This window comes from Anomalospiza imberbis, chromosome 1, assembly GCF_031753505.1.
Source record: "Anomalospiza imberbis isolate Cuckoo-Finch-1a 21T00152 chromosome 1, ASM3175350v1, whole genome shotgun sequence".
Lineage (NCBI taxonomy): Eukaryota > Metazoa > Chordata > Aves > Passeriformes > Viduidae > Anomalospiza > Anomalospiza imberbis.
In genome coordinates, this window is record NC_089681.1 from 88,193,927 (window position 1) to 88,215,845 (window position 21,919).

Here is a 21,919-nt window from a genome sequence, read left to right on the forward strand (position 1 = left end):
AAAAATCACAGGGAAAATGTTGGTTTGTGAGCAATGACACATTTTCCTCCTTTCAGAGCTTTGTGGATATGAGAAAAAGAAACAAAGCAAATCCAAGATCCCAGCAGCTGTATTTTGGGGACAGGCATTCCTCATTGCTTTCCCAAAGTGCATGACTGGAATCCAGCTTCTCTCCATAAAGGATGTAGCAGAGAAACGTGCCTCTTCTGAGCCCTTTTCATAGAAATTAACAACCTTCCCCATGATTCTCCTCAAAGACCAGCAGTCCAGCAGCTCAGTCACCACATTAGGTCCCAAAGGCATCCCTGGTGTGAGCAGGAGCTGAAGGTGGGGTCTGCCATTTGGCTCCTCTGGTTGGAAATGGAAAGACCTATCCCTCTGTGCTGGGGCCCAGGCTTCGTTTTGAGTTTCTGACAATTAAACTCTTTGTACTGGAGTATCAGTACAAAATAAAAGAATTTAAAAAGAAGAGAGGTAGAGACTAAAATACCCAACAAACCTGTACAAGGAGTTTCCATAACTTTCTCTTCTTCCCTAATTGCCTCCATGTTTTTTCTTCTGTCTCTCTCTCCAATATATTTCCTTTGACCAGCATCTTTCAGATTCAACAAAAAAGGAGGGAGGAGTGTGTAACTTTGTACCTTGCTGGAGCAAGCTATCTAGGTAACTGGGAATTACTGAAAGCATGCACGCCTCTCATTGAGTTCACTCAGTTTACAGTCTAGGCCTAGCATGTTAACTTCCCAGATTAGAATTTTTATCAGGTGCTTAACATGTGAGAAGAACAATCTTATGTATACACATTATCTTTTTATTGCTCACAGGGAGCTTACAATGTGTTTTGTTTTTACTGAGCTCCAGTGGCATTTGAAAGGTGAAAATAACACCCCGGTTAACAGCATGCACAGTAGGTCTAAGCGAGGGGTTTTGGCAATGAGGATGGAGTTAGATATTTAAATACTGCAACTGGTTTCAAATCCTCTTTGAATGCAGGAATAATAAGAGAGATTTTTCTTTTCCACATTGACCATTAAGGAACACTTGTGCTACTCTCAGTTTTGCATGTTTATTGGAGTTTACAAAGCAGATCTCCAGTGTTTTGGATGTTAACAAAATGTTGAGGCTAATAACAGAAATCAACTATATTGAGGAAAATTAGTAAACATGTGAATGGAGTGTAATTATATGGCAGGCAGCTTTATGTTAAACAGTGCTTTAAATTAACATGCTTTCTGTCAAAGCAATCATACAGTCAGTATAATTAGGTTACTTCTGCTGCGAGATTAACTGAAACCAAGAAAAAGGAAGAAACTGTTGCCTTCAGATTTCCTGTTAAAATGGAGGGGAGATATTAAGCACAATATAAGCATATTAATATTACAGAAAGTTTCTCATTTGAAGAACTCAGCTTCTTGGTGAACTTTCTGAGCAGACATTTCTAATTACAGTGCTTGTTAGCCCAATTTGTTATCTAGCTAGCTTGGAAGTCACAGCACTGTTAAAATTATCTCTCCTCTTAATTTTTTCCAGACTCGATGAAGGGCAATCCAAACAAGAGCTGGCTTGGATTCACAGGTCTTTTACAGAGTGGTGTGAGGCTCATGAGGGAGTGCATTTACCAGTGACAATTTTTAACCATGGACACATCCTCACGTACGTTGTGCAAGAGATGAGAAATCTGTGTAAACAGATGAACACAATTTTCTTATTCATAGCAGTTGCAGAGTTATCATGAAAGAGATAAACATTTCCTATTTTCCACCAGTATTCCATATGTCTGATGTCATAATGGCTTCACCAGAAGCTGCAATGCATTGGAGAAAGGATTTATCACAGCTACATTTATTTTCCTCTACTTCATGGCTTCAGCATTCATGGAGAGATTGTTTGGCTTCAAGAGGAGGATTCACTTGCCTTTCCACTTGTGGTCCAGTATTACTATTGAATCTCCTGTTTGGAGACAGAGGAGAAGACATTATTGGGATGTGAGGGGGAAGGCACAACAGAGAAATCCTTTCACACATCAGGGATGAGGAGGATGTGAAACTGGCCCCAGCCTCCCAACATCCCTGGGGAGCTCTACCCATCTGGGAGTGGGAGTGAACTGCAAGTGCATGTCTTGGACCAGCTGCTAATGCTAAGAGCTGCAAAAGTCAAATGAGCCTGGGATGTCCCCAGCAAGTAACAGATTACTCAGCGACTGAGGAATTATTTTAAATCTGCCATGGGCCACACCCATTGAGAATAATTGGGCTTTCTTTGCCAGTGGGAGAAAGTATCTGCCACCAAGCAAACCTAGCTTGTTGTAAGAGCATGTGAAAAGCTGGAGGATCCTTACATGGCTGGTCAGGACAGCAGAAGACCTACTGAAATCCCACAGCTTTCTGAAGCACCAAGTTATTGTGCTACTGTGGGGCACCCAGTTGGCAATAATCAACTGTTTATGAGTACCTTTTCTAACACACTGTCTCAGCCTCTCTTCCTCCCCTCCGATGATCATTCACTCCTACGAAACTCTCCTTTAAATTATCTTTCCTTGTCCTTGGACCTCAGAGGCTCTGAAACACTAATTGCTGTATTGTATTGGTGTGTACTGATCAAATGGATGTTTATGGGTGAGGGAAAAAAAATCCAAACCACAAAGAAAAAAAATATCCTGGCAGGCCAGGACCAGCGTGCTAACCACCACTTCTTAATGTTTGGCCTCCACTGATTAATTTGTAAGCTCTGGTTTGCGAGAGGTTCCAATCCAGTCTGCCTCCAGCAGATCACCAGATAGACTTATTAGCAAAAATAGGACCTGTGCAGGTTTCCTTTACATAGTCAGTCATCTCTGCCTGAGGGATAAACTACAGCTTTGGGGAGTGACAAATATGAAGGACATAAGTGTGCCATCACAGGCTTGTGGTACAACTAGGACAAATGGATGAGTCAAAAGTAAATACTCACATTTAGTTTGCAAACTCTGTAAAATCCTGTAAAATCTGAGTTCCATTCATCATCGGGAATATAGTGAAATTAACATTATTTGGTCACTGAAAAGAATAGACAGACTCTGGACTCTTATTCTTTGCATGATATAACAAATCCTCTGGAAAGGAATCTCAGTTTAAAAATCCCTCCTGGATATTGTAATGAGAAAGGGTGGAACCTGTGTCTGGAGTAATAACTATGTGCAGAACATCAGCATTTTAACATTCATACAAAAACTGCCGTTGATAAGCCTGTACCAGTACAATGGTAGCACGGCTTCATGCTCCACACAGTTGCCCTTTGCATCCCTTTATTTGCCATTTGGGTTTCTGCAATCTCAACAGCTGCTCGGAATAATAATGACAGCATCAAGAATTCAATCTTATTATAGTATTGCTTTGTATTGCACAGATTTGTGAGCTGAGCTGTCACATAGGCTGGATTTCCCAAGGCTACAGGGTATTAGGGAAGTTTGTTTCAAAAGCCTGTAAATACAAAAGTAAAACTCAGGGAAAATAATCAGTTGTGAAAACATGTTATATGATTCTGGAAAATGCATTGAATGCAAAAGTACCCCAAAAAAAAAAAAAAAAAAAAAAAAAAAAAAAAAAAAAAAAGAGGAAAAACAGACTAAAGAGAAGATTGTTGTTTAATTTTATTTCAGCCTTAGGTAAATAGGTTTCAGCAATGTCTTCCCGAGATATTTAAGAGCTCATAGAAGATCTGGAAGAGTGAATCCATCTCTGCACTGAGCATGAAAAAGGTATTCCACCATAAGTTTTCTCTTTTCCCTCAAAGCAATGGCTCTTACTTCTGTTGAGCTGCCTTACCCCTTGCATTATAATATCTTTAATTTTTGTTTTGCCCCTGACAGTGTTCCTCAGCCAGCTGCTAGCCAAAGCTTTCACTTCTGGTGGAGAGAAAGCATCTAGGTGGGTCTGTTGGAGCTGCTGTTCACTCCAACAATCAGCCTCCTTTCCTCCCGTTTCTCTCCCAAAGAACAGTTCCACCATGTAGGGATAAGCATTTCTCTGGGAGAGGCCTTAGGCTCATAAAATTTTGCAAGTAGAGGCAAAAGCATCAGGAGGCTTTTCAATCACTGGTGGAGTAAGTAGCTGTTGCTAGCTATAGCTCCTCTCCAGCTGCATTTCAGAGTATTGAAATGAAGCAGCTGATGAATGTTATTTTTTCAGTTTTTTTTTCAGATGGGTTAGGTGGAAGACAAATGAATGTGCTCCATCTTCAAATGTGAGTTCTAGATAAGAGACCTCACTTGAAAGGTTGCTCTGTCTGATGTGGAGAACTTTGATCCAAATTTCTCACAAGGATCTGATTGTCCCAACAAGAGCAAACCCCAAGCAAGCACTGCTTTGCTTTATTTTTGAGGATTCTAGTTTGACTGGTCGAAGAAACATGAGATCAGTTGCCTGTGTGATGTTTTCCACCCATCAGGAAGGGGAGAAACTATCGCACGGTTCATCTTTGGTACTCAGACCCTGCAGCCAAGTTCTTGGCTGAGGTAAATTTATGGCAGTAAAAGAATCAGCTCATTGTTTCAAATTATCCTCTTTGGAGTTTCTCTATTGCTCAACATTGTCTTGTACTCTAGAAACTCTGGGATTTAAAACAAAAAGAAGTCATTACTGGTACTATTTTCTGTGCCTCTCAGGCTGTGCAGCTGGATTGCCTTAGTTACCACCAATCCAACTGTGCAAGGGGAGGGAGAGGAGAGGCACATGAGAGATAATACATTTTTAAAACCTCCAATACTGTAGGAAACAGTTTGTCTATAAATAATAAAATGAATTTAGGGTCTGGCATCCTGAAAAGGAAAAAAAAAAAAAAGGTTATATTATTCTACAGCCTAGATTTTCCTTTTCCAGCTCTCAGAAATGATCCTGCATCTTTTTGGTCAAGCACAGGATGTAGATTTAACACTTACTTGCTTGAAGCTGGGAGCTGCCATCTATAGACTTTGGAATAGGTTGGAACTAAATATACCTTTAAGTGGGAAAAATAGTAAATATTTATGTAGCTGGTTTTAGGAAAAATAATAATGGCCGGGAGTTATAAGGGAGCGTGGAAGAGCCTGTATGAAGCATGATGTGCTGTGGAACAAGCTTCATTAGCAGCCTGCAGTCTGCCACAGGATGTAAGTCCAGAAGGGAGCCAGACTTGCGACTCTGGTGGAGCTGTTTGTTAATCACTCCTTGCACCTTTGAATAAACACATCTCGGCAACTGTTCTTCATTCGAGTGGGAAAGAAATAAAAAGAAGCAACAGCCTTGATTTTTTTTTTTTTCCTTTGGGGAGAATCCTGGTGCCAGCAGCCCAGAGAGCTCTGCTTTGTCAGATACCACCAGCCTCAGGTCTAATTGTTTGGTGGTTTCATGTGTTATTAGACAAGGTGTTTTCAGGTGTGCCTATAGGAACCTGATAGATACTTGTAAACCAAACTGCCTTTGGGGAATGAGAAGGAAGCAAAAGAGAGATCAAAAGTGCCCTTCCATGTACTTTATCTTTTAAGGGAGGGAGGGAGGAGGTGGGCAGGGTGGTGAGTATGGAAAGATGAAGAGGTCTGTCCTCTACCACCACTGATTGTTTTGCCTTGTGGGAGGGGAAGTTGTTTTTTGTTTGGTTGGTTGTTTTTTTTTGTTTTATGCATGACCATTTCCACTGCATCCTCTGCCTTATTGTGATGGGAAGGAGAGAGAGGAAAGGGCAGGATGAAAAAAGTACATGGAGACATTTTTGCTGTGGGAAAAAAGGTATGTTGGAATTGCATCTTCATACAATTTGCAGCTCTTTTTTCTCTGGCAACACTGAACCAAAAATTTGTCTCAGTCAGGAATATATTAAAACTCTGGCACACTGTAATTTGGAATAGCTTCCCTGTGGCTATGTTTCAAGGCTTATTGGGACTTCGTTATTGATACCAGCTTAAGGAAGTCCTACCCTTCTCTTGGGTGGACACAGCTGGGATGTGGATCAGAAAAAACACTTGGCAGCAACATGAGGAACTGTAACTCAAGGGGAGTGTCTTGCACGTGGATGAAAACACCATGTAATTGTTAAGGCCAGGATTTTGTGGCTCCTTTGAAAAATACCAACTATGCATGGAGAGGCAGACCCACCACGCAGATGAGGCCTCCAGGGATCACAAGAGCACACCAGATATCAATGGAGAATATTGTGTATTGTTTATATACATACTCTGAGGTTACATTCATGCTACCACAACTGTGGTGCTTTTCAGCCTCTCTATGTGCACAGTAAAGTTGAGTGCTTGCCCAAGTTTCTTTAGTCAGCTGTTGAATATGCTTCTAATTTTTGCAGTTAATTTGATCTCTGCTTGGCACAATATTTTGTCCAATAAGTTAACACACTGGAAATCAAATTATTTTTATTCTGATTATCTCCAGCTTATGCAGCAGGCATACTCTAGCCCTAAAATTACTAATATGTACTCAGTGATGAAAAAATCTGATACATAAATGTATCAGATATCTCATATAAAGACTTATACCATCATGTGGTGATGGTGTGGTCTTTGATTAGCAGAAGTTACTATTTATATGTGATGCCTCTTAAACCAGAGCTAGTGCAGAAAAGCTACAGATCTGTTTTCATTTACCAGCAATCCTCATCTCATATGATGTTTTTGCAGAATAGAATGTGGCCAAAATCTCCAAACATGGACATGTAGAGCAAGCATCTTGTTTGCAAAGGTAGCAAGTGGTGAAGTTGGTTATTCAGCACATTTGAAAGCCAATCTGCTGCTGTTAGGTAGCTGTGTATGGATGGTGAGAGACTAGCTACAGACACTCTACTTTGGCTTGACAGGCATGTGAGACTTTGCAAAATGGATCAGGCATCAAATGTTCCCTGAGAACAGAGGGAGGTTTTCTTATTTATTTTCAGAGGTGTTCTTGCAGTGTGTTTTCGTAAATCAAAAAGCTAGTTTAAGAAATTGCAAATGTTTCCACATTTGTCCAAAATAAAATACACGTGTTTTCCTGACAGAACCACTTTTATCCTCAAAAATCCAATCTTGAATGAAAAGGGAGAGGAAACCAGAAGGAATAATAATGACAGAAACAATAATAACAATATTAATAATAGTATTCCATGCCAAACCCCCAAAGGTGCTTCCTCAGTTCTCTCTTTCTTCCACTTGTTAAATATGCTTTCCTAAACTACGTTTTTTCCCTCTCCTGCTGCCTATTATGTCCAAGGAAGCTGCTTTTCACTTTTTTTAGGTCACTACTGGTTATACCACTACTACAGCAGAAAGGAAAAAATTCTCAACAGTTTGTAAAACTTTCCAAAGTGCTGTTTTAGTCATGGAGCTGCTGCCACAGTGCTTTTGCTTGGATACACTGATGCATTCCTGTAAATTTGCAGTAAATGCTGCTAATCCCTAGTCTCTGACAAACAACATGTGATGCAGGTATAGGAGTTTTAACCCAGGACATGTGGCTTCTCTGGACCCTTCTTTGAGCAGGAATTAAAAATCCAGTGATTATGCTGGCAAGAGGTGCTTCTTGACCCAAATTAGAGGAAGCTGGTCCAACCTTTGTCTGGTAGGGTTGGGATCCTTGCTCCAATTTGTTCTCTATTTGTTAGCACGTGGGTGACACCCAACAATGACTATCTGACACCCAAATGCCACCACCCCAACACCTTCCCCAGTGTACTCATGCCCCCTTCCTCTTCCTGCCTGCCTGGGCAATCACAGCAATTCATTTCAGGGGTATTTTTTTCATATGCATATAAGTAATGAAGAAAACTTGGACTGACCCCATATCATACGGTTGAGGAACTCTCCAAAGTTGTATAAGGCAAAGATGATGGCAAGGCTACCGGCAAAAAAGGCTGCTAGTCCAAGGGGGCTGAACAAAGCAAAAAGAGGATATACCCACTCTCCCGTTACCGAATAAATCCACAGGACCCTAGGCAAGGAAGGAGAGAAATTACATTTTGTTAGGGCCATTCAATTAGAAGAACCACTTCAAAATTTCCAGCTCCTGAGGGGCTGAGTTATCAAAACAGGCTTGATACAGAGAAAATTAGCTCGGCTGTCAACACATCTCCTCGGCACTTGGGCTATTTGCTGTGAAGCACACTTGAGCCAGAGCTAAATTAGATGGGTTTTAGTGCAGGTTGAAATGCACACAATATTCTGCTGTCACCCTGATGGCATTGGCTATTAACAGCAGTAAAAGCACAGTAAAATAGCAAAATGCTCAGAAACAGGGATGTGCACTTGGCTATGCTAAGAGAAGCTTATTAAAATAAGCTCTCACATATGTTTGCTCTTTAGATACAACAGCTTTTCAGCCCCTATGCAGGTCCCTAGAGTCTGTGGAGACAGAGAGCTGTTCCTCCCTGTCTCAATCCTTCTGCTGTTGACCACTGTTTTGAGGAGTGGAAAGTTTTCAGGAGGTGAGACGGCAAGGGGAATTCTCCAGCAGCTTTTCTTTTGTAGGAGAAGAAAAAGAAGAGGAATAGTTAGGTGGGAAACAGATGTGGTTGCTTCACCCTTTTGTGCCAGAACTGTTTGCAAAGTATGGTTTGGGAAAGAAAGAAGATTAATATGCCTGCTTTATAGGGTTTCTTTTCTTCTAATTGTGCCATCTCTTTCTGCCTTTTTTTTTCTCAGAAAATATCTTGTAATGTCTGTCAGCTCACTGGTAATATGTTCATTGTTTATGGCTCACACGAGTGGTTAATAGAGAATGCCTGAACTAAAGAATATAAAAGTGATATTTATATATCTGAAGTATAGGAAAAAATGCTTCCTTGTGAATATTTTTTGTGAATAAAATTATTTGTATTTGTATTGATTATGTAAATAATTTAAGAAATAGGGTAAGTCTTCATTGGTTATTATCAGGATGTGCCATTTCAACAAGGACAGTACTTCCCTAAAACAAACTTTGGGTCCGAATGATCCTAAAATGTTTAATTCTTTATTAAAAAAAAAAAAAAAAAAAATCTGAGGATTAGGCCATACTTTCCCCCACCAGTGCTAACATAGGAATGCAATCACAATTTTTTCTGATGTCACTCAGCCTACTATCTTACACTGAGCATCATGCCTCAAAGAGAAGTTACAAACGGGCTGCCACACCATCCTGGAACTGTGTCATGGCACGGAGGAATGGGAGAATACTAAAGAGGAAAAAAAAAGCTGAAAAGATGCTTCTTCCTTTCTCTAATAAAATAAGGAAGGAGTGGGGCATAAAAAGGTGGTTTTGTCTTGCCTGTAAATTAAGATTTACTATCCTCACCTAAGGGATAGAGAGAGAAATGGAGGGGATTGATAGTAGAGTTGTCTGGACTTAGCATGGAAATATTTAAATGTAGGGACATTTTTATGATTTGAATAATGTCAATCATTTTTATGATTCAAGATTCTTCCATCTAAAAAACAGAGCTGTGAAACACTTAAGTAATTTAAAAATTTTAAAAAAGGAGAAAAAAAAAAAAATCCTGCAGGAAATGCCCCTGCTGAGAGGCTGAGCAGAGCCACTGAAATCCAAGTGCTAAGTGGAGCCTGTGCAAATGTCAGCCTGTGTTTTTCACTTCACAGGACTCCTCATTTCATATTGTACCTCCAACAGTGAAACAGAGTGAGAACCACCTTTCTCTTATATAACGAGGAACTAGATTATCTTCATGCAATTTGGCTAGCTGGTGTGTCTCATATGAGGCACTCCAATCTGTATTTTCAAGCCCAAATAAATGACTGCTCAAAGCCACAGTGACACACCCTGCTCAGATGCAGGTGTCTGGTGCAAGGTATAACTGGCTGCTCAGTTTCTCTGCTGCCTTGGAGGGAGCAGTCACTTCTCAGCCCATCGGCACAGCAGCAATGTCAGTGACAGTCCAAGGAGAGGCTTGGAGGAAGGACTCTGTTGCTTGTGAAACATACAGTGCCCAAATGGGGCTATTAAATCACCAGGTTGTAGTACCAACAGTAAAACATGTACGTGTGTTGAGATTTTGGTGCACAGGCCAAAAAATGTTTCTGTTGAAATCTGTTGTCTGTGGTTTGCAGGGAACTACGAAGTGGAGGCAAAAATAAAGCAGGCAGGAGGTTCCTTGCTGATTTGAAAACTGCATTGACATCCTAATACCTTTTATCCAGTCATCAGGGCCCTGGCACACAGGGGACAAGCACTCTAAGGGACCACCTTCCACTCAGGACCCTGGCAACACAATGCAGCACCAACCCACAGAAGATACTGGGAGGGCTCAAAGGCGTTGATGCTGGTGTTGATCTTCATCCTTTGGTGTAGACTCAGGTCCTAATATGAGCCATGTCTCCTGAGGGATGAAATTGCTCAGCTGATAAGGATTTTAGGGGAAAGCATGGCTCACATGGCTGTAAGAGCAGTCTGGTCTCTAAGACAGTAAAACCCAAATGTTGTCATAAGACAAGCAAAACAAAGCTGGCGTTAAGCAACTGGGTGAATCAGAACATAGAAAGGGAATTTAGGAAGCCATGGTTGTAATCCTATTAGTCTCTGGGCAGGATTAGAATAAATGGTTCCTAATTTGCTTATGTAATGTATCAGTGAAGTCCCCTGTTAACACAGCCACTCTGACGGTCTTCAAGTCACTCCAGTGTTTCATCTGCAGTTTATTTTCTATTTCAGATTTTCCCTCACTGCACTGAAGATGGTGTCTAGATGAGAGTGAGAACTGGTGAGTAGGAATGGGAAAGATGGGTTTCCTCATAGTTCCAGTGCCTTCTCAGAAGTCTTTGCATGAGGACAAGTCACTTCCTTGCTGACCGGTATCCTCTTGTTGTTATACACATGCTCTATATTCTCCACCCTAGAGCCTGGATGTTTCATCAGATCTGGAAAGTTGCATCATACTCTGAAATTATACAGCCCCCTTCCTGAGCTGGGTCTCAATAAGGCATCCTCTGAGACCTGTGAAGTGTTGGCATCTGCCCATAGTTACATGGTGTGACAGTGCCTCCATATCCCGGCACCGCACTCAAGATGCAATGAGCAGACCCACTTCAGGGGTGCATCACACACACACAGCAGGTGGACAGATGGCTATGAGCTGTGGGAGGTGCTGATTAGATTTAGTTTATTCTCTCAGGATGACTCTCCAACAGGTTGGCGATCAACTGGTGCATTGCTGGAAATGTGGGCAGTGTCCACTGGTGGAGTGGGAGGTGGTGGTGGGCAGATGCCTCCTCACTATCCACCAGTTTGCATCTGGCTCCAAGTATCATTTTCTGTCTCAAGTTTCTAAAACCAGCCATGTGTCCCTGCCAAACACTAAACTGAGTTTTACTCCTCTCCTGCTCCCATGACCTCCAGACCTTTTGGGATTTGGTGGTTTTGCAGGGAGCAGGACAGTGAGTGGAGGTAAATTTGATGGTACTGGTAGAAGTAAAAACTCCAGCCCAGAAGAAGTTACTCAAATTATCCCTGCATTTAAGGAAATTTAGTTACTTTCCTATGAGGCCTTACAAGAGCAGGAGACACTGTGTAAGGTCTCAGGACCTGTACTGTATTTGAAGAAACCTGCCTTGCTTACATTTGGGAATAGTTTTCATGGGTCTCAATTGAAGTTTAAATGATTTCTCTACAGAAAAGACTGCTGTCCTCCATGTGTCTGGGTGGGAACTTTCGATCTCAAGTACAGCATTTGGCCTTATTTTAAAAAGTAGATTACTTGAAGAAAATATACTTAAATTCTTACCAACTGATATAGAGAAAAGCGACAAATCCCAGTAGGATCAATCCCTTCTTCTTTGCTGGGTAACGATGCGGCAAGGCAAAGATTTCCAGGAGAGCAAATGGCAATACAGCCGTGTGCTGAGGATAAAAGAGAGTCTGTCACTGACAGATCACAGTGCCTTGCCTTCAGTCATTGCTGATCACAAAGTTCAGGCACCTGCTCAGAAGCAAAGAATTATTTAACAATACTGAGTATAATTGTATACAAATGTACATACTTCATATTTTATAATTAAGAATCACCCCTAGAGTAATAAGCACAATGATTTTTCTAGTTAATATGATATAAAAATGTGTCTTGCCTGTAGCATGGTCTATGTTTATAACAGGTGAGCTCTCCTTTTGCATTTTGTAATGCAATATTTTTTTTATAATTCCCATTAGAGTATAAAAGATATTGAGCTCTATGTGTGGTTGAGGATGTCAGAAGAGTGCTCCTTGAACTCACTAAGCAATTACTGAATTGCCTTCATGTTCTCTTCTAGTCATTATTGTATTTTATATAGTGTCATTTATTACTTGCTCCAGTGCAATCCCAGTGTGTTGTGCTTCCCTTTGTAAATGGAAAAATGGGCTTGTAAACATACAGGAGACCTAAGTTAGCTGTGATTGAAGGTGATGAAGGAACTTCAAACAATCTTATCCCAGAGTCAGAAAGGAGTTAAATTGATGGAGAAATGTATTATTCTTATTTTTCTTTTTTTTTTTTTCTTGTTGAAGAGTTTGAAATGCAGCTTCAGTTTCAAGGACTTTAATGATAACTGTCTGAGCATGGAGGATTTTCAGCTCTGGGCAGACAGTTTGGTGGCACTGACTGTTTTGTGGTGAGGAGCTGCCTCCAAGAGGGATGCTCCTCACCATGGGGATGTTGAGAGCACTGCAGAAAGCCTTCTGGGCTCAGATGTTAAATGGCCAATGCAGGGATTCGTGGGATGCTAATGCCTCAAATTTTTGACTGATTTGAAACAATTTCAGAAAATAATTTGCCTGGGTGAAATTTCCCCACTGAAAATTTTGTATTCCCTGTACAAGCAAACAATACCTTTGAATTGTAATACCTAGGATAGAGGGCTTAAACAATGTTGGGGAGCAACAAAGCAAAACTAGTCAATGAAATACACAGGAGAAAAACTATAGTAACAACTGTAGCTGATTAGTTGCTTAAATTCCTGGTAATTAAAGAAATATTTTCATTGGTAGATGGGGGAGGTATGGGAGGAGGGCAACAGAGAAAGATAAATAGAGTTTTAAATAGAAAAAATGTCAAACTAAGGATTTTATTTTTTGACTTTCTCCCTAAAGGCATAACCTGCTGGGTGTATGGCATGAAGATTCCTCTTGTCCCAAAGAAATGGTTCTAACATTTTTAATGTATGTGTTTTTCAGAAGCTGTGGTCAGTATCTGATATGGTAATATGGTGTCAAAGCTTTTTTGCCTTATATTTATGTTATAGGTTGTGAAAAATACACATTAATTTCTTTACATGCACAGTAAGCTATAAACAGCATGCATGTATTTAGCTATTTGTTTGAGAGACAGTCATCCACTTTCATCTGCTGCTTCCAAGTGACCACTGCCTGGAAGCTGAGTGTCCTCCCTCAGCCCTTCTACCACACCCAGGAGCTGCTATTCATACCTGGCTATCCTTCTATCAAAATAACCATTCCACCTGAGTTATGCCTTTTCAGAGAAAAGAGAAAATATTTCTTTGATGTTCCAGTTCCTTTCAGTCATTGGCAGTGTTTTTTTCTTCTGTTCTGTTTCACAAAGATATTCTTCGGCTCTACAACCTGCTTGGTTGATTGCAGAAGTCTCGTATCAGTACAAGTGATTCCTGAATTCATTTAACCAGAAAAATATGTTCAGTGCACACAGTTTTCAAATATAATCCCTGTAACTTATTTTAGTCAGAAATCTATGTGTTAAGCTGCTTTCAAAAAGTTTTAAAAGGGTTTATTTTCCATAGCTGAACAATAGTTTGTCCTTGAACAAAACCCAAAATGCCTATGGCAAGGCAGCAGTGATGGAAAACCTGCACCTTGTCCTCATTTTTAGGCTTTAGCCTAAGCCTTTGGCTGGCACACTGATTTAGAGCACCTCATTTTGACAGGTATTTTGGAGCATGCCCAGGAAAGAGGAGCATGAAGAGCCAGAAAATATGAACAGTGAAGCAGGCATAGTAACTGTGAATGCACTGAATGTGTTGTTGCATCTAGAGAGGAAAGCAAAATAAGAAGTTTCAAAGGCTTTAGAGATTGTTGCAGTGATGACTGTGATGGGCAAGTGTTCCGTGTCCATTGTGTCCATGACCAGGGGTGAGTGGCTCAGTGTTCCACAAGAGAGATGTAGCTTCATGCTGGGAAGTGCATATGCTCCAGCAGCACACAGATAATGTGTGGACAGCAGGATACAGTCACAGAGAGAGGCTGGGGGTGGTGAGGGGCAGCCTGCTGCTCAAACACGCCGTGTATTGGCACGGCTGCTGAGCAGCAGGCTGGTGATGCCTGCAAAAGATTGCTGGGAGATCTGCTTTTTAGTCTATGCTGGTTTTGAAAAGGCTGATATGCTTTACTACTCATTTTTGTCAGGCTCCTCCATTTATGTAGGAGTTAGAGAAAACACTCGGAGGCCTGTAAATCAATATAAGCTTGAAAGTTACTGGCAAAACTGGAAAATTTGGCTGCTTTTGGGAATAGCCAGGAGTTTAGTGGAAGGGGTAGGTTGAAATTTCTGCTATTCCTGATTCTATGAGCTTTCCACTGCTTGTAAGAGTGTTACCATGTCTAAGGACAGCAAAAGCATTCAGGAGTTGGATTGTCTGCCTCTTGTTTCACAGTTTCCTAAAGTCCTTGGAGCTATCCTGATTTGGAAAACTAAATGCAAAAAAAAAAACTCAAAAAAAAAAAAAGCAAAAGAAATTTGTTGTGGCATAGGAAAACTGCAAGCTTCTCTCTGCCCAAGTCCAGTGATGTCACTGGCCCATGACTGTGTGCTGTGTTTCTGTTCAAATAGTTGCATCTTTTAAAATATGTTTTGCCAAGTATATTAACTAGATGTGGGGGTTTTTTGTAGAGTCATTTAAATTTGTTGTGAAAATGCCTTCTTGAGACAGATTTCTACAACCGTTCTCAGCATCCTCAAGCACCCCCAGGACGATTTTTAAAAGATTTTATTATTTTTCCTTTGTGGATATAAAGGGGGTTTTTTTCATTTTTCTCTCTGTCACCCAATTCCTTCTCATGTATATATACATACACCCCAAGCTCATAAACATGTGGGAAAATCTTCCCTCGCACTTCTGCTATCCCATAGTCTATTTCTGCCAAGCCGAATTTGTGCATTAATGGTAAAATCACAGAGGAATTTCTTTTGAATACCCGAGCAAGTTTATGACAGCAGATGCGTATTTGTAGAGCAGACACTGGGGGAATGTGTGGATGGCTACAGGGCGCAGAGCCTGCCCTTCGCCTACGACACACAATTGGCTTTCCACATGACTTCCCTCTCAAAGCCCAGAGACGTTGACTTTGGCAACATCATTAGTGATAGAGCATATATCATAGTTAATCAGATCTGCTGAAAGGCTATAAAGGTTTCTCATATCCTTTTCAAAAAGAAAAAAAAAAAAAGGGAAGGGTGAAAAAAAATGTATTTTCCCATCCGCATTATTTTTAACTGTAGGTCTCTGGTGCATAGTCATTAAATATATCTTCAATCCTACTTAGCAGCGTTTCATATTCTTAAACTGACGTATGTCTGAGGAGCACAGTATTTGTATGGGGCCAAATTAAAGTATACAGTTTTGCTTCTTCCTTTAAAGAAAACTTAATAATTAAGATCAGATTGACACAGATCAAAACACTGGCAAAACTTGCTGGAAACAGTGACTCATTTTTTATTTCAATTAACAGTTTCTCAGTTTCACATACAAACAGTGAAACTGTCAAAAATAATTATCACAGAGGGAGGGGAAAAAACCCACCTATTTCACTCCAAGATAAGGAAAACAGGCTAAAACAATAGCTGTGTATACTGATCAGGCTATCAATGAACCAAACTGAATCAGAGAGCTTTTCCCTACTCTTGGCAAGGATCCTGTTGGTACCTATTTTTTATGTTCTCTGAAATATTAATATATTTATTTGTCTAAAAACCTCTGTTTATTTAGGAAAGCTTTCAGGTTACGAATTTTGCAAGAGCAGATTTTTTTTTATTTCTTCTTAAAGTGAAGACATAAAAGTGATGGGACTTTCAAAATTATCAGAGACATTTAGCTAGCTAATCACACTTTTAGCCTAAATTCTGCTTCCAAACATTCAATTTTAAAATCCTATGTGTCTCTTTTTGGCAGTCATTATGATTTTCCAGTTGGTTTTAGTTTCTTTGCTTCTTTCCTGAAAGATTCAGGTGAATCTGAACTAGTTAGAAAACTACAAATTTATTTTTGTTTCTCATGCAAAATCTGGCATATGAATAGAGGGGGAAGAAAGTTTCTTAAACATATTTTGAACTTTATCTCAAATATTGGCACGTTAACTTATCTCCTGCAGACAAGAGTATTCCCCTGCTTCTTTACTTTTTGTTTCCTACCCTGTGTTGTATGTTTCCCAGGATACATCTTAGGTTCATGAGTTTAAGCTGAGATAAATAGTCCTCTCTGAATATTATTTCCAGTGTTTGCTAAGGACATATGGAATTTTTACTTCCCATATTTTGAGTAATTAGTGTATTTATTTACTGTTATATCCTCATTTTGCCATTGAGAATTCAAGAGCGAGCTTCCTGGGGCTGAGAAGGCAGGGTTGGGTAGAGTTTGTGCTCGGCTGCAGGCTCCAGCCTAGGCTGAGCTTTGAGCCCATGAATATTGTCCCCAGAGCTGCTGAGATCACTTGTGTTCCTGACGCGTGTGTCGCAGTTGACTCGGTGTGACCTTGTTTGACTCCAGAGCGCAGGAAATGATGCCTCGGCTGACCAGAGCTGTTTGTTTCTAATTCGTCTGCATTTACATACCCTCCATGTCTGCTTTCCATTAACATGTGAGACTTTAGTGGAGGGATCTTTTCACAAACAGCTACCACTGGCCAAACTAAACTCCATTGGGCACAGTTGGAGACCATCAAGTGCTTTTGAAAAACTGCCTGTGTTTCTCCTTTCAGACCAATTCCCCACAGAGCCTGTGTGCTGACAACCAATCGTGGCCAATACTCGTGCTTCTCTCTTCCCCATCGGTATGTTACTGCAAAGTAAAAGGAAAAATCCACTTTGGTGCTGCCTTATGAGGCTCATAAGCCTGTGTTCATTGGCTGTCCCTTGAGGTGTTTACTCAGATACTCAGCTCTTTGTTGGGAAATGTCCCCTTGTCTATGGAAATTTCCTTCAGTTGGATGCTTTCATGAACAATTACAGCCCGTGTTATCTGAGCATAATAAAACTAAATGGCTTCCTGTCACCATAACCTCTGTTTACTTTTTATACTCATAATTTTTCAAATCTCTGTATGGTCTCTACTTTCTTGGCTTAATTTTGGAACTAATTCCCTCTTTTGATTTATTTTGACATTATTTTGTCTGTGTTCAAATGCCTCCTTCAGAATTTGCTTTTGCAATCTCTCCCTATACATGTTTCTTCTTCTCTTATCCTCTATTTATCAGGGTGGAAAGGGCTTAAGATTTATTGTTCATTTTATTTCTTTAACTAGTACCTTGCCATGTTTGGTTGAAGATATTATTCTCTCTTAGGGTTGCTACATGTCTTTTGTGTTTCCAACCATCAGTGCATTTTCAGGGAACCACAGATTTATTTTATTGATAGAGCTGGAGGCACAGGGAGTCCTATTATCGAGCAGGTGTGTAGCAGATTAGTGAGGAAGCTATTGCTCTATTTAATTCTAGCAGCACTCCACTCTGAACCATCAGCCATTACCTGTTTCTGCCCTTTCCAGATCCATTCATACCCACCTGTAAAGCAACATAATTTTTTTTTTCCTAGACGTATATGTAGTTTGGGAGCATTATCATGAAAAATGGATGAAACATTAGACCAACTGTATGATCAAAGGTAAAAGAGCTTCAGAGATAGTTTCTTGCCTGCACACATGCATTTTTGGAAATAAGACCCTGGCTGAATATCCTATTGCTTACTAGCAAATGTTTTGTCTCAATGTCAATGCCAGAATTTTAATTGCCTTTCTCCCTGACATTAGATATGTAGTCTAAGAAACTGATGTTGCACTGCAGCTGGAGGCTGACATGAGACTGAAGTGACACATCCTTTGCTGTGGAGTATTTTTCTCCAGCTGTTCCTTTGCAGGGAGAGTTACGGAGACTGCACCTGTGCACGCTGGGGTAGCAGCAGCCCGGGAGGATTCCCTGCCATAACATTTGTCTGTGAAACACATATTTTCTCCCTGAGGAAATGGGCTTATGTCAACAAAAATGGAAACTTCAAAAAAATCTGTGTAGTGTTGGGAAAAGCTAAGCATCTTTGCTCTTAAATGTGTGGGGTGATTAATTTTGTGTGCCATATTCCTCACACACACATTCTTCTTCTTTTGCCAAAAGCTGAATGTAATTGGCAGCCTGTGAATGTCCATAGTTGCCAGACAGCTTAAAATTGAGATACTGTGAAATGCAAACAAATGGAAATGTTTCTCCCTTGTGTAAATATGCAAGAATTATTAAGCATTAAATAACACTTGCAAAGAGAATAATTTAAGATGGTCAAAGATGAACCTGAGGTTGTTCTTGTGTACACACCTGGAGCAGGAGTCGAGTTTGAGTGGCCTGGACAAGAGGGTTCTGCCCTACAAACTGAATTTGCGCCCCCTTTTTTGGTTAGTGATGAAGCAGTTTCCTAAAATAGCTGTAGTAAGATGTAATCCTCCACACAGATAGCCTCACATCAGGGTAAGACTAACTTATTTCACATAACTTACATTTTTTCTAGATGGACGTAAATCACACTGATTCAAAATGCCATTTCTGTTGATGTAGATGTGTCCACATTGGGGAAGGTGAGGTATAGGCAGAACACAAGCAGCTTGTATATACCAAGAAGATCCAAGATGAGAGGGGACATAGTCCGGCTGGTACTCCTACTGTCAGAGCATCAGTGGCCTGCTTCAGTGAAGGAAAATTACCTGTATGTACCTTGCTTGTTCTCTCACTCCCTAACATTTTCGTTTTTTATTTTCAGATACAGCTTAGCCACAACAGGGCAAAGTGCAAAGGAGTTTCAGAAACTCAGGCAATGGAGGATCTGTTGTCATCTTTGCTGAAAGTCTGTCAGGTAAGAGATGTTTCTTCTGAGCCTCCATTTACCTTCCTTCCTTGTCTATTCTCAGCTTTATAGCTTACAGTATCTTCTGAACATGCACAATTCATAACCATGTGTCAGTAGAGTGCCTGGGGAACTAAAATGCTGTTTTTTGTAAAGGTGAAAGGGCAACACAGCTACAGGGTAAATTAGAAAAAGAGGTGGCCAAACTCAATGTAGCTGCAGTCTGAAAATAAAGAAAACTGTGCCAACAGACTGAAAATATAAATCTTCTTTTACAAAAACACAATTGTACCATTTCTATTTTTGTGAACACATCTGCTCAACATTTATATGTATCTTTTGTTATAGATCAAAAATGTTTTTGAGTTATCTCTTCTGACCCACCAATGGCCCATTTTATTTAGCATTCAATTCTGTCAGAGCTTTCAAAGTGTAGTGTTCCCCAATACTGCCATTAAATTGAATAATACATGCACATGGTTTAATCCAAGCTGTCTCCAGCAGTTAGTCTACTTCTGGAGAGTATCCAGATGTTGCTTGAAATGCAATGACTGGGAAAGAAATAAACAAATTCACTTGACAAATTGGCCAGCGTATCTTTTGTCTCAGCTATCTTCCACTTCAAAAATCTTGTTCAAATAAAATAATTGTGCTTGAGACATAAGTATAGCAGACTTTTTTCATCCCCAAAGGTCAAGGTTTTTTATAAAGATGGTAAAACAATATTATCCCAGGCAAACAGAAGTGGAAACTGAGGCCCATCTTTTGGGTTAAACTCAGTAGAAAAGCAAAGAGAGAAACCTAGATAGTCTGGAATATTTGGTCTCCTTCAACTATGAGCAAAATTCCTTTCTGCATTAACCATCCTGTCTGCAAAACAAAATGTTTCTGTTCAGAGTGCAAAAACATGACTAAATTGTAGTGCTCACTCTTCAACTCTGGGCTACCAGGTGGGCAACAACAACCCTTTCCCACTGTAAGAGCAGTCCATGTGAGGAAAAAATTGTTATTAATTTCTGCAAGGAAGGTGCTGCAGCATCACTATTAAGCCAAGGAGCTCAGTATTCCTGAAGTGGGTTTGAATGGTTATTTTTTAGGTACACTCTCCAGTTACATAACAACATATGCTTTCCCTATGTACAACATTAAAATAGACGGAGATTTAAAAAAATGTACTCCCGCTGCAAATGATATGGCACTGATGGTTACTACTGATGCACCCATGTTTTTCTCCTCCAAAGCCAGCTACATGCTGCTTCAATCTGCCATGAAATGCCTGTGATCTCAGAGCCATCATGTAATATCAATATGCAAGGAAATGAAACCAAAGAAAAAGTGTCTGCTTGGCAATCAGAACTTGGAGATTGTCCCTTAAAGTGTTGTATGCCCCAGATCTCCCAAGTGTTTCCAGCGGATATTTTGTGTTGGAAGAAGGAAATGCCTCAGCTAAGCCTGAAGGCACCTGTTGGAAGGTGTTCTAAACCACAAGGATTGTCAATTGCAGGGATCAGTCTATGCTGGTGGCAGATGTTTTATGCTTGATAGTGACTGGAAGGAAAATTTTTTATCCAGGAACTGTCAAGCAGAAGATATCTGCAGTGTATTAAGAGCTTTAGAAATAAAATACCAGACTGTGATAGAGGGATGCTTTATGTGAAGTTTCTCTCTCGTCAAAATAATTTTCAGGAAAAAATGTTTTTCCTTTTTTAACACCTGTTTCTGACATTTCTGATACAAAAAAGCTTTTTGTTGTAGTCAAAATTACTCTGTTATGATATGTAGATGTAGGTAAGGTAAGAAGATGTTATAGCTGATATGTTTGAGCAGTTCCTGCAAAGAGTTCCTGCACATGAAATAAAAATGTATGTCCTAACACCTCTCAACCTTCCGATGTCATAAACAAATGTGGAAATGGAAAGGGCAAATTCTCAGCTGTGAGCCAGGATTAAAACAAGCAGCAAAGCTTATCTTCTCTGAGCTTCACTTTGTGCTATTGTCCCCTCCCCCCTTGCCCAGCACCTCCACCACTGTGAGGGTTTTAAACCAGTTGCCCATACCAAATCCTGGACCTGAAACCAGCATGATGCTGAGGACATGAAGAATCTTTCATTTTGGTGGATGATGGTTTTCAGAAAGAGCAGAGCCTTTTTGCACCTGTGCAGAGGTTTGGACAGCCACAGAAAGGTCCTGGTGGAAATGAACTAGTGGACAGAGAGCAGGTGATGAGGTTAAAAGTGCATGGTGGCTGTGGTTCATCACTCGGGTATCAGCAATGCGGACATGCCTCTGTGTGTTTGGATTCCAGTCACAGGACTCTGAATGCACCTGTCTAAATCAAGGGGCTGCTCAAACCCTGAGCTGTCCTCAGCCAGACACCCCAAATCCTCCCAGATTTACCTTCAACACTCACTGGGGACTGCTGCAATGGATGGCAAGGTACTGTTCTTAAGAAATGAAGTCTGGAGAGAAACGAGTGTTCTATGCGATTATTTCATACTTTTTGGCTTCTCTGATTCAGCCTAGCACTGAACCTCTCCCTTCTCTCCCACTTCCTATTCGCCCCACGAGGCCTCCCTGACCTTGCAATCCACCCACAGTTTCCATGTTACTGTCAGCCTCCTTTCACTTGACTGATGAGAAATATGTGATTATTCAACACATCATAAAAACGGCCAGAGCAAATGAAGGAGAAATCTGGAAAGTATTTATAGAAAATCTGTAAACAATCATTGCAATCCAGCTATTCAAAGCTGTGCACACATTAGCTTATTAGCTGTAGAGCTGTCAGATTCTCTTTTGTTATTCCACCTTTTTTAAAAATTAAGGGCTGCTTTGTTACATTCACAGCCATTTTGTATTTCAGAGACTTCTGTTAGCAGACACAATTTCTTTTTTG

The 21,919-nt window shown here is 40.4% G+C and overlaps 1 protein-coding gene and 1 long non-coding RNA gene across 2 annotated transcripts in view; one reads left to right on the plus strand and one right to left on the minus strand.

Annotated features, from left to right (window-relative positions):
* Window positions 1–844: 844 nt before the first annotated feature.
* Window positions 845–21,919, minus strand: part of ADTRP (androgen dependent TFPI regulating protein) — a 30,540-nt gene continuing 9,465 nt past the window's right edge. The window contains exons 4-6 of the mRNA XM_068199523.1: window positions 11,707–11,822; window positions 7,774–7,925; window positions 845–1,950 (exon numbers count right to left, since the gene is read on the minus strand). Of these exons, the coding sequence (XP_068055624.1) occupies window positions 1,907–1,950; window positions 7,774–7,925; window positions 11,707–11,822 (312 nt within the window). The 3' untranslated portion in view covers window positions 845–1,906. The remainder of the gene's footprint in view (window positions 1,951–7,773; window positions 7,926–11,706; window positions 11,823–21,919) is intronic.
* Window positions 5,607–21,289, plus strand: LOC137479212 (uncharacterized). The gene is made up of 5 exons (XR_011002043.1): window positions 5,607–5,741; window positions 10,638–10,686; window positions 13,047–13,115; window positions 16,902–16,973; window positions 18,940–21,289. It is a non-coding gene; the product is annotated as an uncharacterized lncRNA (long non-coding RNA).